The 16,132-nt window shown below is 46.5% G+C and overlaps 2 protein-coding genes across 15 annotated transcripts in view; one reads left to right on the top strand and one right to left on the bottom strand.

Annotated features, from left to right (window-relative positions):
- Positions 1 to 10,148, bottom strand: part of TAOK3 (TAO kinase 3) — a 93,999-nt gene extending 83,851 nt beyond the window's left edge. Inside the window, exons 1-2 of one of the 6 annotated variants that reach the window (XM_082325170.1) lie at positions 9,967 to 10,148; positions 9,013 to 9,075 (exon numbers count right to left, since the gene is read on the bottom strand). The gene's annotated coding sequence lies outside the window, so the exon portion shown is untranslated. Of the gene's footprint in view, positions 1 to 2,857; positions 2,989 to 5,084; positions 5,109 to 9,012; positions 9,076 to 9,233; positions 9,464 to 9,966 lie in introns of those variants that run through there. The other 5 variants (XM_082325168.1, XM_082325173.1, XM_082325171.1 and 2 more) reach the window with 5 other exon arrangements.
- Positions 10,149 to 10,267: 119 nt separating this feature from the next.
- SUDS3 (SDS3 homolog, SIN3A corepressor complex component) overlaps positions 10,268 to 16,132 on the top strand; it is a 29,596-nt gene continuing 23,731 nt past the window's right edge. For 3 of the 9 annotated variants that reach the window (XR_014229607.1, XM_082325182.1, XM_082325183.1), the window contains exons 1-2: positions 10,497 to 13,749; positions 15,607 to 15,676. Coding sequence is in view for 5 of the 9 variants with exons in the window: in XM_082325182.1 (XP_082181308.1) it covers positions 13,584 to 13,749; positions 15,607 to 15,676 (236 nt within the window). In the remaining 4 variants the exon portion in view is untranslated. Of the gene's footprint in view, positions 10,418 to 10,492; positions 13,750 to 15,606; positions 15,677 to 16,132 lie in introns of those variants that run through there. The other 6 variants (XR_014229605.1, XR_014229606.1, XM_082325179.1 and 3 more) reach the window with 5 other exon arrangements.

Consider the following 16,132-nt stretch of genomic DNA (forward strand, 5'->3'; position numbering starts at 1 on the left):
GGTGGTTTTTTGTTGTTTTGGGTTTTGTTTTTAAGAAAGATAACTCGCAGTATAATTTAGCAGTACGGCCCCTACTTCCCTAGGGGGAGGTTTCTACCTTCCAGCCCCATCCTCATTCCCCATCTGCCCGTTCCTACCCCCAGGCCACCGGCTTTGCTACACACACTTATTGTGCAGCTGGATCACCTTCCTAATCCGTATCCCACTCTGGTAGCACAAAGGTTTGTGCCAACGCAACTCAGTGGGAGAAAGGAGAGGCGAGAGTTAGAGCCGGTTTTAATCCAGCAGTAACATCAGCTTAAAATTCATGTTCATTTACAGACTCATGATTTAAAATTTACGATCAATCAATTCCATGCTCCCAAACCCCTGCTCCCTATCTCCTCAAGCCCTGTGTTTCAACAGGAATCTCAGTTTGTATTTTTCTTTCAGTTAATACATTTCAAATCTGTCAAGACACAGAAAACAGCTTACATATATAATCATGAAGAGATGAAACTCCAAAGACAAAAATATCTGGATTTAGACCTCAGTTGTCAAGGCTGTATCTTGACTTTCAAGTACATGAGTGTATCACTGCTGAATTTTAAGGAAGTTATTAAAGTTTATCGAGTTACCACTGCTAATGACTGACAAGATTATTTAGTTTTGGAAAAAAACCTAATATCTAGTCTTTCCTAAAATGGGTTTTCTCCTTTTCTTGCATAGTTGCTTATTACAGTGCTGGCCAGAAGGGATAAAATTCTGACAGATATTTTAGAAACATACTATCAAATGAATTTTTAAAAACTACAACATGACCGTTCACACAAAAGTTTCACAGGTTGTCAAAAGACAACCTAAGCTTGAAGATCGCCAAATCTTAAGAGGTTTTTAATATTTGGTTTACACCTTTTAATACTAAGTACTAAAATTTCTGTTGCCTGGTATTTTTTTTGTTATGTTTTGTTCCATTTACAAAGTGAAAACACAGCAGATTAAAAGAGTCAGGCAGATACACAGGAAAAATTCAGCTGAATATGTAGTATTTCTTTTGGCAAGAAGGTGCTAAGGGCTCACTAGTGGCAGAATAAGTAATCATCATGATGTTAAAACTGCCAAAATTCACTTAGGTTACGGCATGACTTGCGTGCAAAACCAGCCATGAAACAGAAATGAAGCGCTCAAGGCGGACTCAAGCGTTAATGCATATGCTTTAGTTCTACTCCGGGCCATTGCCGCGCTCCAGCATTGCAGCAGTCGGTGTCTACCCGGGGTAACTGAAGGCAAAGCCAGGAACAGCTACTATCATAGCTTCAGCTATTAAAACTCCTTAATGAACGGTCTAACAACAACCCAGGCTTAACCAGTTCTTTCATTGCGAGGGCCTTAACCATAATAAGCCCCTTGAACATTCCTATAGTGTTTTCCAAAGATCTCACAGCATGAGGCTACTAACTGTGCTTTCATAGCCTTGTGAGGCAGGTATTAGTCAACCTTTTTTTTTATTTATTTAAGTACAGATAAAAAAAACTGAGGCAGAAAGCTAGCAAACGATTTCCCTGTGGATACGCAGCTGACTAGTGGCATACAGAATCCAGATCTTCCAGATTCCAGCCCCGTCACCAGCCAAAAGGCCGTCATTATGAAGAAAGAAATTAGCCTAGTCTTAAAAATAGCATTTGAATATAAGCCTTCCTAAAATATTTGCAAGGAGTTGACCTTAAACACCAGCAGAGCTACACTGATAGCCTGGGGCTCCAGTCACCAGCCTGCATGGCAGTAGACCAGGGTTCTTGTCCCTCTGCCTCTCTGGATGTCTCCAGAGCCTGGATCCAACACAAACCGTCTAACAGATCAGACCACAATCTCCTTTGACCACCTCTGGCTGGTTTGGGCTCAGCACATCAAGAAACAGTAAGGCTGCTCAAAAATATAAACGATGTTCTTCTAAAACACTCAGGTGGCCAGGAAAAAGAAAATAAACAGCAAGCCTTTAGTCAGCACAACTTTCTACTACTTTATTCTAAGGCACTAAACTATCATTGTCAGACTGGCAGAAAGCTCACTGTAACATGCAGCTGGAAACCTGAAATGTAGAAAAGGTCCCCAACACACCTGAAATTTGGAGCACTTGTTCAAGTGAATATTCAGTCAGCTGTTAGGATTTGAATTCTTCCTATTGTTTATCACGCATTTACCTGCAATTTCTGCAGCTCTCAAATGCACAAGTTCAGTATATTTTGATTTTTGTCGTGTTCATATGGTGACTACATTGACTGCTGATTTTGTACCAAATACAATATTGATTTTGTACCAAAAATCCTCTAATGTCTGCTTCCGTAAGAATACAACTTCATTTGAAATTACGTACTTTCTGGTAAAGCAACCCTAAAATACAAAGTTGGAAATTGCAAAAGCAGAGTTAAAGTAAACAAAGTAAAAATAAGACTTCGCATACTAAAAAAGTAATTCCAGTAGGTACTCATTTATTCTGGTTTTAGATACCTGCATTCCTACCTCCTGCCCACCTGGGCCATCAAGCGCTGAATACAACCTTTACAACCTTTACAACCGTAACAGGAGCTTCTCCTCTATGGGAAGAGCTGAAAATGGAAAGCTCGTTATCTTCTGTGGGGATCCTCCACAGAGAAAAGACACCACGCAGAAACGTACAGAAGCAGTCGTCAGAAACAACTGCCCGAGTGGAACAACGAGCTGGAACGTTTTTTATTTCTATTCCTCACTTCAGGAACAAAATGTGGTTACAAGCAGGAGGGCCATAAAAACCTCCTATTTTTGGCTGTCTGCTTCCCAAAGGAACACAAGACTCCTGACTGTGAAAGCTGCGCCTCTAACGCTTCAGCTAAAGGCTTACGTCTCAAAGCAGCAGCAGCAGAGTCGGGATTCACGGCATTCTCCACAGGACGACAAAACTCATTGCATTAGTATGCATTAACGCACCGCCTGACTGTGGCGCAGCGGATGAGACCTGACTCGTAACGCAGGCTGTTTCCATCCCAGCTCACATGTAGGTCTCAATTATCTTATCTGCTCTGCCACTCGCATACTTTCCAGATAAGAAATGTTTTTCCCCTCTTTTGAAAGAAGCTTAAGAGTTAAAACTGAAACCACAACCAATGTTAAGATTCAAAATGTTACAAATTAAAATTCATTTGAGGCTAATGCTTTTTTTAAAATAATCTATGTGCAGGTTAAAACCGGGAGCGAGAGTTAATTGACATGCTATGTAAGTTTTAATAACAGTACTATGTTCTGCAAGTGGAAAGGGAGTATTTTCTTGACTTCAGTTTATTCACATGGTTTAGGTCAACGATCAGTTCATCTGAAGTTGAGAAACTGCTTAAGAGTTGGGAGGGGGGGAAAAAGCCTGTTTTCCTTTTCCAATCTATGACTAAGAATGAGGCAAGCGAAGGGAGGATCTAAGATCCTGAAGGCGATGGTAACAAGAGGTCATCAGTTAATTCCCTCAACGATAGATACGACTTCCTTTTATTAAATAACATCAGTTTTTAACGATGTCAAATCTTTTTTCCTTAAGGACACAGCACACTTCAACTTTACCTGAACCAGTCAAAATAAGCAGAAAAACACACAAGAAACCCTGAACTGAAAGGCAGATTGTCAAAAACCAAGTAAGAAGTAAGACTGATCTGATTTTTATGCAAAAAATGTACACATTTGAGAGAGCATATATATTCTTTCTTACTGATATTATGTATCTTTGGCCTAACAAAAGCAGTACCAAATTTGGCATAAAGTCTGTTTTAACCAGTACTTTAATGGTTACAAATAAATTAAAGTCAAGTTTTTCATTAGAAAAAAAGACAAACACCATTCTAAGGTTCAAATAAAGGTTCCTGCTTATTGCTTAAATCATTTTTTAAAAAGCTTAATCAATGTACTCCTGTGGCCACCTATTTATTATCCATATTGCTAAAGCACCTGCGAGCTTCAGTTACGCTGTAGTAAGACCTACAAAGCCACAGCAGAAGTGATGCCTGCTCTGAAGAGATTATAATCATCTAAAAGATGAATAGTTAAGAAAGGCGGGAGAGCATGAGGAAGTAGACGGCTGGAATTTATGTCCTCTGTAACTGCACTTCAGTACACTTTCCCTTGTGCACTGGAAGGATCAAGGTGTGCATTTCCTTCCTCACCAAAACAACCGTCCAGAAGTCATGTAAAGACAAAAAAACCCCCAAAACACAGAAAGAAGATGTTTTGGCTGATAAGATGGGAAGAAAACTATATATTTACACATTCTTAATACCTCTACTTCCCATATAAGAAAGAAAGGATTTCAGTTTTTAAGTTGTCATCCTGTAGAGAGAGACTGAACCATAAGAAAATAAACGTCCCTCCGGATGGCTAAAAGGCTAGGTGAACTGCCACGGCAGAGCTGCAGAGGCAATACCTTCAAAGCTGCTCCAGACAGTCTTTAAAAAAAATAATAATTCCCCTTTCCTTTAATGAAATATCCAGTGCAACGGGCACATACACAACTTTTGGAAGAATGCTGTTTTCATTTAAAGGAATTCTTTGAAAATTTACCACTACAACACAGCAGTGCATCCAATACAAACCAGCAGCCAGAGCTGTTTACAAAGCTTTCTGCTCAGCGTTAGACTAAAAATCCAAACTCTTTTTGCTGTGTAATAAATTAGTGCTCTGCGTTTAACAATTTTCAGCGGTACCATATGCTACGTAGTCCCATATGTTCCATTACAAGGAAGAAAAACATCATCTCAACATGAATCATCAGTGACTATATTCTTGTAAATCTGGCTTGAACCCTCACAACGTTCAAGGGCAACCCTAAATAAATCTGCTCAATTTCATGCCAGATTCTGTGCAACAGAATCGCAGATCACTTACTTAAAATGAAGGAAAAAAAGAGTTTTAATGTAGGAAGTGAGCCCACTATTTGCACCTCTCCAGAAGCAGACTCACTACGCACAAAATTTGGCACACATTCATCAATTCCAATCTAATAAAGACATCCTGCTCATAAAATGATGATAAAATCTGGTAGTCATAACACCTTTCATCCTAAACTGCTTAATGCATGTGAAAATACATACATTACATACAAGATTCATTCCTCCCAGTGCTGAAGAGCAGTTACTCTGGAACATGGCATCTGCTACGTTCTGCAGCACAGTGATTGTGGAGAGTAGTTTCTGAGAAAAGTAAAAAAACCAAAACAAACCCAAACCAAAACAAACCCATGCATGCATTTGAGGCTACAGGGAAATTCAGCAGGCAGCGCATCGTTTTCTAGATGGGAGTTTATCCAGGACTTTGGGGTTAACATTTCCACTCTTAGAGTGACAATTCCTTAGATGAAGTACAAACAGCTTTCCCTCTCTTCTCAAAGACAGTACAACCTGCAGCATAAACGCTGCTTGTACCAAAGGAAAGTCACGAAGGCCTGAACACACAGGACACCAAGGTCACCATTTGCCCCTCTTCTGAGGAATTACTTGGTCTCTCAGGTAACCCAGTACCACAATTACCAGAGTAACAGCAGAAGGGGGTGCAAATGGGGGGGAATTCACTAGTCCAAAACTTTGAAGGCAACCTGATGAAGATTAGTTCATCTGAGTGAACTCTGTTCTCTAGCTTTGCCCAATTAACCCCCATGATCCAACCATGCCTAATTATACCAATATTCAGAAAGACCGACTGAAATTAATATGCCGAACAAACTGTGAGAATGTCCTTATTTAAAAGCCTTTTGTAGCTAAGTAGGAAGGCATGCAACTGCGCGTTCCCACATAACTATTGGTTTCATTAAATTCGAAATAAACCAGAGTCCATTTTGACCTAATATTCAGGGTGGGGAAAAAATAGTAATTACATCAACATCAAGCTATTACCTGTTCAAGGGCATAAGTGCTTACTTCATTAACAACTCAGACAAACTTGTTTTGTAAGCTGCCTATATTAAATTTGAAATTTCCCTGCCCTTACAAATTAAACTAACAATTTCTGACACAAAGGGAAAGTCCAGTAAGACAACACAAACACAAGGATGAGTATATAAACAAGAAAACTTCCAAACTGCTCAAATCAAATGCATTCTTTGCCATCCTCAATAAGAACAAGCCTACCCAAGCCACATACACAACCTAACTTTAACAATTTATTTGAGTTCACTTCTTTAAAAAAAAATAAAAATACTAGCAGTACTCCAGGTTTCTTACGTCTGAGAGCAAAACCTACTGACCTTAACAAATATACATTTTCATATTTTCAATGGGTAGTAAAAACTAAATACCCATGATATAGTTCAACAGAATAAAGACAGCATGTCACATTAGAAGCATTGCTCTTTAATGCTGGGAAGTGGGACTTTGTGAAGATTGAACAGAAGCTGCCACAGTATCATAAATAACTAGGAGGGCACTCGGACTTCCAACATCCTTCAGGAGCTCAGGAGATGGATGACCACACCCAATTAATATACTTTAATTTCTGTTTCAACTTTCCTCCTCATTAATTAGGAACTGAGGTTCACATAGATTACAGTTCCTGGCACGCAATGCCAATGATGATTTTAAGTGGTGCACACTACACGATCGCGCTTCATGTGCTGTAATACAGATCAAAATGAAAAGGCAGAACGTGTGCTACCTATGGAAAAACAGGAAGAGAGATTTCCTTCTTTTTACCCAAAATACCTAAGGAACCCTAGATTTATCAGTTCAACACTTTCTAAAATACGTTTCACTCAATAAATTAAAACAAACCTACCACAGTGATTTCAGAGAGTGATAACAAGCCAGTGTCAGGAAAACTCACTGAGCTACCCTCGAAAGAACTAATGAGCAAGCAGGTGCAATGCAATTGCATAATGTTTATTACACTGCACTAAGCCAAACGCAATCAAATCATTTTGGTTTAATCAATGGCTTTCAAATAAGGAAGTAGTTTGAAAATAGTAAGCATAAAATAAAACATTCTTTTGGGTTTACTACTCTGATTCTTTTTCCTGTTGTGTAAAAGCACATATACTAAAAAAACTGAGCATGTGCCAAAATATAATTTTATAAAAATCTACTTCTTTAATAGCTTTGATACCAAAATTGCACTTTTCTTCAAACTCCGTTTGCTCTAAGTGCTGTGACTGAACCATAAAAAGCTTCTGTTCAAAGAATCTGAAGTCTGTCTTAAAACAAAAGGTCTGTTTTCGATTTAAAAACATTAACCTTAGACACTGAGGTTCTTCTCTTGTAAAATCAACAAATAAATAAAATTTAAAGTGTTTCATGAAGACCTCCTCCCCTGCCATTTCCCATAACCTGAATGTTGCAGCGTTTCACGAGGCTGCAGAACCACCTGGAACAAAAACCTGTCAATGGAGAAGACAACTAGTCTGTGTTCCCGGTCCAAACTCGCTTTGTGCGGCAACCTTCACTGACATCGCTGCCCCTCTGCTCCCCAGCCACCGGGCTTCCTGGACAGCCTGCGTCAGCCCAGCAAAGCCCAGCCTAGCTACAGACGAAGAGGGTTTTCTCTTACAGGCAGGACAGCTGATTAGTCAGAAGGGACAGAGCCCAGTTCTGTTGGAAGACCACCCCACCCTGCAACACGTTTGGAAAACTGAATTTAGCAGCAAAAGCCAGTTGATACAAGATCCATATTCAGAGTGCACACAAGTAGGAATATCTTGTCTTTAAAAGTTTTGACTTGCGAGGATCCTCTTTAACTGATAATTAAGGAAGGTAAAGTAAAAGGGAAGTACATACAGAGAATCACTGTAGGCAATACATATACAGAAGAATTACTTTGCAATCTGAAAACCCTCATATTGGGGAGGGACGATGGAAACAGCCTAACTCAAGTTTTCCTCAAATCAGATGCCAGAGGAAGGTATGTGATGAGTTATAGGGTAAATAAGAAATCCTGATTTGACAAAACCTGAAAAAACTGTACATTAATGCAGATATGAAGAGTTAGCAGCCTCACTGTGAGTGCATAAAAGAACTAAGTTCTTAGATATTTGTATGAATTTCAGTGTTAAAAAGAGAGTTTGTGAACAGGTATTTACATTTAAAATGCTCCCTATATTGTTACATTACTCCTCGAGAACTCAGAATTAGCTAGCTAGCAGAAGTAATAGAGTTTTAAAGACATAAACAGAGAGGAACAAGCATGGTGTATTATTTCTCTCCATGAACAATCCATTATCAGTGTAGAAATACCAACACACGTACTCTAATAAATCTAGTACAAGAAACATTAAACTAATGACCACTAGTAAAATAAGCTACATCACTCTAAGCACTGTAGCATTCTAAACATTTGTTGAAAATACGCAAGCAGACCTTGGAGAACAGAATGGAACCCACTTATCCTCACCCAAACACGAGCATCATAAACTGCGCTCAACAGCGTCACACCCCTCCTGCGCTCTTGCCCAGTTAACTTTTAATCACGTTGCGTACTGCGGAACAGCTTCCGCGGGAGAGGCAAGGAGCGTCCCCCATCGATCCATAGCCCTGAACCACTTTCATCCTCTTATTTAGGTCACTGTCCCGTACGGTGGGCAACGCCATTTGAAATCCTCTTGGGCAGAAAGCGGAACTGAGTGCAGCTCTCCCACAGCCTGGGTAAGTCCTCCTGCTCAGAGGCTTCTGCACAGCAAGGAGGCCATACCAGCACCACCTGTTTTGCTGTTTTTAAACAAACATGGCAGCTGCCACTAGACTGTGCGCTGAGCCCGAGTGCTCCTCACACCTATGAGATCAGCGTTCAGCTGCCGGAGCACAGCGCTGAGGAGAACACCCTGGCTGCGGACAGCAAAGCTGGCACCGAGCTGCTCAGTTCTGCCCAGGGTGAGGAAGCCACCAAGGAAAACCTGAACACTACCAGGGCTACTGAATTTGAGAAGTATCATAGTTAGAGGACTAGGGAATTAATTCTGCTTATGTTCCAGGGGCTGGGGGGGGGGGATAGACATGAGGAGATAGATATAAAAGAAAATTCTAAGGGCTTAGTACTTGCCTAGTGTCCTCCTTCTTTCTCCTTCCCACGCAAATATGAGTACTGCTAGATGACATTCAGCACCTACAGTAAATCATTTCTTGATGTCATTAAAGGGACAGATACATCTGCTATGACCAGACCTACGTAATTACTTCCAACTGAGTTTAAAGAAAGCTGACAGTAACCAAGCTCCCCTTTTCACTTGAATTCCACTAATACCGTTCGAATTACTTGCTCACCAACAGATCTGAGGGGCAATCTTAATGGACCAACGCCGTTTACCCGAGCTGTGGCAGCGTCCCCGGCTTGCAGGTGAAGGGGACGCCGTCGCTTTCCCTCTTCTCTTCGTCCCCACTCTCCCACCGGGGCGTTTCCCCCTCCGCCCCGACGCCTGTAAGGAGCTGTAGCTGCTCTCCCGGAGCTCCTCACTTCCCACACAGCTCCTCCACCAAGGCAAGCACACGGGACAGCTCACCAGGGACTGGAGCTGCCTGTCTCAAGTCCTACAAAAACCAGCTGGGAGACTGCTGGGAGGCGGCCCCCCCCATCCCCTGCTCCCCCCCCCCCCGGGCACTCCCAGCACCCCAGTCGCCGCAGGAGGAGCGGGGCCGGCCGGGGGGGGCTCGCACCCCCCCCCCCCCCCCAAGCCCCCTTACTCGAAGCCCGGAGGCAGCCACCCCGGCCCCCAGCAGCCCCGGCTGAGCGGGCGGGCGGGCCCCGCCGCGGGCGCGCCCCTGAGGAGCTGCGCCCCTGAGGAGCTTCGCCCCGGGACACCCGGCCCCCGGCAGCCAGCGCCCCGCGCCGCCGGGACAGCGAAAAAAAAAAAGTCATTTTTTTAGCCCCAAAAGCGTTGCCGACCCCGGCGCTCTCCCCCCCCCCGCCCCGCCGGGACCCGCCTGTCAGAGGCGAAGCCGCCGCGCGCGCCCCCTCAGCCGGTGCCTCCCGGCCGCGGCTCCCGCCCCCGCGCCTCACCTGGTGCCGGCCGGCGGCAACGGGCCACGTCCGCGGCGCACGGGAGGGAGGCGAGAGGAAGGAAGGGAGGGAGGGAGAAGGGTGTCCGCCGCCCCGGCCCCAGCCCCGGCCCCGTCCGCGCCGCTTCCTGCCACGGCCCCGCCGCCGCCCGAGGTGCGGCTCCCCCTGCCAGGCGCGGCCAATCGCTCGGCGATCGGCTCCACGGCCTGCCCGCGGCGGGAGGGGGGGAGGAAGAGGAGCAGGTATCGGCGCTCGGCTAACCCAGCCCGGAGGCTCAGGCCAGGCAGCGGAGCGGCACCGCCTCATCGATCGCACGCCCTGGAGCATCGGTGCTCGATTCAGCCGCCTGCGCGGTCCCGCCGGGAGCGGAGGCTGCGGGGCCGTTAACGGCTGGGGCGGGGCCGTTAACGGCTGGGGCGGGGCCGCCCCTCAGGGCCCGCAGCGGGCTCAGGTGTGTGAGGGGGGGTGTCGGGGCCTGTAGCGGCCTCGAGTGTGTGAGGGGCCGGGGCCGGGCCTGCGGTAGCGCGGGGGGTGCGAGGGGCGGTGTCGGGGCCCGGTACGAAGGCAGCTCTGAGGCTTTCGGTACCTGCTGTCAGGGGTGGGGGGGGTTGACAAGGAGTGTGTGTGCTGTGGCAGGTCCCGGTAACCAACGAAAGAGAAGGCCTGGCTCGGCCGTGGCGTGCCTTCAGGAGGAAAGGCCTCAGAGGAGAAGGCGGCGCTTTAGCAGTGGTTGACAGGTCTGGGTTAGGAAGAGCTCAGAGCAGAGACGGGGTAAGGTGATTTAATGCTGCTTCTGCCACGCTTTGTGGTTCCCTACAGCCTCTGAATCTAGAGGCAAACACTTTTTCCTTTATTGCTGTAAAGGCTTGCAGTGGCTTAGTCTTTCATAGTTTTTTTTTTTAATTACTTTTTTGCTAAACAAACCGAAGGAGCAGAGCTTTATCTTCTGCCAGTACCTCATGCAACCTCATTCTACTAACATGTTTCTGACAGCTGTTCTCCTCCGGGGCTTTCTTCCAGGACCGTCGTCACAGAGCCCTTTGAAACTAAAGGTACAGGAACTTGAAAGCCATGTGTTCCAGGCTAAGGGTGTTGGTGTGCATTCTGTTCTTCAAAGGCCAAGGTACTATATTACAGGTTTTCTCATTGCAGTCATCTAATTCATACAATAAATGAGTTGCCCTGATCTCTGTTTATAAGCTGAGCTTCGTAACCTTTTTTTTCTCTATTTCTTACAAATGAAAAGAAAAACACGGTCAGCATGACTTCTGTGTCAGCTACTCTGTGAGTAGCTGATGCTGACAAAGCAGGAGGTAGAAATCTTTCAAACTGAGTGCATGTATATAAAACAATAAATGAGTCGTGATGAAAAAAACAGCCTTGATGAAAACATGAGCCAAGAACAATAGCTTGACAGAGAAGTTTAAACTTTCCCTGATAGCTCTTTGGGGCGTAGACAGTTACGTTTCTGCGTTTGTAAGGGAAACATGGCATTCCTTAAAGCTGAACCTCCTCCCTTGGGTTCCCGCTGAATGCCTGAGAGATGACAGTAGAGGGTGTCTCCAGAAGGCTAATATTAAACATGAGGAATTAGTACAGAGGGAGCAACAGCAAGCGAGATTCCAGTTTTGACCACAGAATGAGCTAAAAAATTTTGCATCAGCAGCTGTATGCAGTTTCTTACTCGCGGGCTGCACGCAGCTCCTTCTGTTCAAAGGGTTCTTGTGTGCCCGCATGTCAGCAAACGCACCTGCCCTTTGTGTGCTGTGTGAAAGGCGGGCTGCTCGTAGAGGATAAATCGGCTTCAGACAAAGTGCTGAGGTGGTGTAAGCGGAATAAATTCACCTTGGAAGGGCAGCCCTGGCTCAGACACGCTTGGAGCTAGTTTGCCACCCGCGAACTGGGCTTGCAGGGGAGCTGGTGGGCTAAATATGAAGAGATGCAGACAGAAAACGGGGAAGAAAGGGAGAAAATGGTGTTTATAAGGCTTTAAGGGGGCTCTGGTTAGTTCTGAGAAAGGGCTTTAGCCAGTCCTATCTTTATTTTTAGCTCTGTGACTGTATGACTTTGGGAAAGTTATTTGAACAATTCAGGCCAGGTGCAAGTCTGCGGGGAGAGGGCAAAGCCACGGGCGCAGCGTGGGCACCCAGTCAGCTCCTGCGATGTGGCAGCCGCCACCACACCCTTTCCTGTTTGCCCTGTGGCCGCGGGCAGCCCTGCCAGCTACCGCTGCCGGAGAGAGGAGAAAGGTAAAGGGATTGCTTTCCGAGATGCCGGTAACCCTTGGCACCCAGCATTCCTTGGACACGGAGAGCTGGCGAGCAGCTCTGGCGTTCTATCTCCTACGTGCCAAGCCAAATGCCCTCAAATGGGACATTGAGCTCTGGGAACTGCTCTCATAGTGTTGACTTTTAGCTGTGTCTCAGCCTCATCTCCTGTGAAAGGTAATATTTACTTATGTAAAAAGGTATCGGGCATAATTTGCATGGGTGTTCCGAGTTAAAAATTGTCAGTCAGGGCAAACAGATCTCTGGGGTGAGCTACAGGAAAGCAAAGTGCGTCCGCGGCGTTATTACAATTCTTTTCCGAACAAAGAGCGTGACCTGGTGCTCCTCTCGGCTGCTGAGCGCCCGGTTCAGCGAGTTTGAGAAAGCGCTGCCGTGTTTTAGAGTTCGGTCCTCCTTTAGATAAAACCAACTCTGTTTCCTCTCTCTTGGTGAGGTGTTTAGGGTACCTCAGTGAGTCAGTAGGCTGAGCAGCTGAGGAATGCACCTCACAACTGTTAAGGTAAGCCTTTAGCATGGCTCTGCTGGAGGCAATGAGACTAATGCGTTCCTCTCAGGGGACTTAGAGTTGCAGGAAAGGGCTAAATGAGGTATTTAGCCTGAAATACCAATGGGAGGCATTTTTGTAGGGAGTAGGATCTTGTATTTAATGGTCCCCGCATGTGAATCTCACTGCAGGGTGTAGATCCTTGGTTTTGTAGCAGCGTCTGGTCAGGAGGATGACCTGTATCGGGCAGATGCGAGACCTTCAGCGCGGCTTCGGACGCTTGTTCCGTGGAAGCTGCTCTTTACTGGCGTGAAGCAACGGCTTCACCCGGCTGAATGCGAGATGGCAGTACCGTGGTGGTGCTTTGTTGAGAGTACAAAGGAACCAGGGAGTAATTTCTGTTTTTTAAAAAAAAAAAAGAAATAAAATTGGAAAGAGTAGTGTAAGCGTCCTGACGAGCCCATTCCTACCGCTGTGGGTCCGTGCCCCGCCACACAGGCGTTTCGTGGCAGATGGGGTCATCCTGGTGGCAGAAAGCGAGAACGGGGGTCCCTGGGGGCCCAGGCAAAGCTCCCTTCCCCCCATAAACCGCTCCAAGGGCAAAGCCCGGCAGCGAGCGCGCACCAGGCGCGGTTTAAGCCTGGGCCCACGCTGCCGGCGGGGCCGGGACTCGAACCCGCGACCGCGCCGCAAGTCCCCGCCCCCGAGGACCCCGCCCTTAGGTGCCCGCCGCGGTCGCCGGCGCGGCGCTCCGGAAGCGGAAGTGGCGGCGCGGGTCCTGGCGCCGTTGCCGAGCGCCGGGCGGAGGCGCGGGCCCGCGGCGGCGGCGGCTCCGTCCCGTCGCTATGAGCGCGGCCGGGCTGGTGTCTGCCACGCCGCCGGCCCCCGCTCCGCCTGGGGCGCCCGCCACCGCCATGCCCCCCGGCCCCGAGTACTACGAGGAGGAGGAGCTGGAGAGCGCCGAGGAGGAGGACGGCGAGCGGAGCGCTCGGGCCCGCGACTCCGATGAGGGTTGGTGGCGTGGCGGGCTGGGCCGGAGCGGGGCTGGGGGCGGCTTTGGTGCCCTGGGAGAGGGCGGGGGGGGGGGGGAAGCGGAGGCCCCTGGGGGTCATGGCGGGGCGGCGCGGGGAAGCGGAGGCCCCTGGGGGTCATGGCGGGGCGAGGGGGGGCTCTCCCCGCGATGGCGGGTTGAAGAAGGGGGCTGCTGCGAGCAGGGGCGCTGGGGAGGTGGAGGGGAGCGTGTGGGGAAGGAAGGCTTGGGTCGGGTTTGGTGGAGAAGTGGTCTGGAGCAGCGAGAAAACGCGAAGAAAACAAGGGTTTGTGATATTGGGGGGGGGTAGAAAAGCGAAGGCGATGGAGAGGGGAAGTGGAGCGGTTTCCCGGCTGAAGAAGAGGTCGTGAGAGAAGGGGAGAGCACTGAGGGGGAGGGCTTGGGTGCCTGGGAAAAGCAGGGAGAAATCTGGTGTGCGGGACTTGGTTATGTTTCTGTGGTGGGAAGGGGGCAGCTATGGTAGAAGGAAGCGTGGGCAGAAGTGAGGGGGTGCGAGAGGACGTTAGAGGAAAGGGATTTTGTAGAAGGACCAGGAAGGCAGCAGAGAAGAGGAAAAGGAAGTAAAAACCAGAGTATTCTGGGGTGTAGGATTCATCAAACAACACATAAGGGAGATGAAGAATGACCCGTTGACAGCGCCTGTTGCTCCGTCAGCCGGAGTCCTCCATCACGTCTGGTACGCTCAGGAATGAGGTGCCAGAGCCAAACCTGTAGGTCCTTACAAAGGACGATGGCGCACCGGGCAGCGTGGGGCTCTCCCTGGCTGCACAAAGTAACCCGAGTACGGCAGTCCTTTATGGACCTAGGCATCTAAGTATTTTTCTTTCAGTTAAAACTGAAAGAAAAATTTTTTGGTTTGTCTTTGGTGTGTTGAATTTTATCTTAATATATGTAAGCTTAAAGCGTTTGTTCATACTTTAAGCAAAATCTGAGAAAAGTTTGATTTAAGGGGCTGGTGCCCCCCATCCGTACGTAGGGAACATAGCTGTAGTTTAGGCTTTACAGCTGTGCCCTGCCTACCACATCTCCGGCCTGGAGGCACTGAAAGAAAGGTAATTAATTCTTTGCTAACCTTGTCTTATAAATAGTTTCTAAGCCTGAAAAGGCACAGTGGAAAGCTAACAGTCCCATACTGGTTTAATTTGTTTGTACTTTATATTATCTATTCATAAAATTGGGGCTATCTTTATGGTAGTGCTGGTCTTCGTTATGTATAAATGTTGAAGTACTTCTATGCAAAGGTGTAGCTGAGAAGTCAAGTCCAGATCACGGCAAGTAACTTTATGTTTGCTGAGACCTTGGTAGTCAACCCTGACAGCAGCTAGTCATAGTATTTTCGTTTTGGAGTGTTTCAGGTCAAGATGCAGAATCCGTTACAGCTGTTCAGTCACTGTCTGCCATACAGTGTATTATGGCAGCAGCGAAACTAGAGGAAGAAGCTTGTGAAACGTTTTTCAGAGTCTTTAGCCTGTTTCCGTCTCACCTTTGTGTATGTGAGTGTTAATGTTGTCTTAAACTGGGAAGAAATGACCGGAGTAGCTGAAGTTGTTTTGACTTGATGTAAGCTTCATTTCAAAACTACCAGAGGGTTTACGTAGGTTAAGGTGCAGTTGCAGGAAAGAGATGAGTTGGTTCATTTCACTTCTGAATTCATCTCTCCAGAGGCCTGTTTGTTGTGTGTTTGAGGTTAAATTGCCTGAGGTTTGGGGATTTTTTTGTTTGTTTCCTTGTTTCTTTGTTTTTAAATAATTTACTACTTTGTGGGGTTTTTTTAAGTACTACTTTAGTTTTAACAAGTCATTCTTTACCTCATTTAGACACTGAGGATGCCAGTGAAACGGACCTGGCAAAACACGAGGAAGAGGACTTTGTAGAAATGAAAGAACAGTAAGTAACCCATTCTAATCAAAAGTAAGGTAATATTCTGTTTATTTGGGGTTTTTTTGCATAAAACTTTGCATTGTTTTGGGCCAAGATCGGGGTTCTTAAGTGCCTAGCCCAATGTAATAGCTAATGAGTCCATATACTTGCATTTCTTCTCTCCTCAGTTACTTTCTCCGTTCTGTATGTATTCAGGAAACTAAGCACTGCTGCTGTTTGGAACAAAGAAATAGGTAACAGTTTCTGGCAGCAGCTGAGTTTTGCTGCAAATGAATCCCGCTGCAGACAGATCCTTCAAATAAAATAAAGGATCTACTTTAGATAAGCCAAACAAAAATCAAGACGCCTGTTAAAACCCCTTAAACAATAGGATGTTAGCCCTGTCCAAGAAGATGGGCTTTTTGGAGACTTGAAATAGTTTCCCTTGATGTTTACGTGTATTTGCAGCATTTTGTGTTCTTG

This window comes from Platalea leucorodia, assembly GCF_965183815.1.
Source record: "Platalea leucorodia genome assembly, chromosome: 12".
NCBI classification, from domain to species: Eukaryota; Metazoa; Chordata; class Aves; order Pelecaniformes; family Threskiornithidae; genus Platalea; species Platalea leucorodia.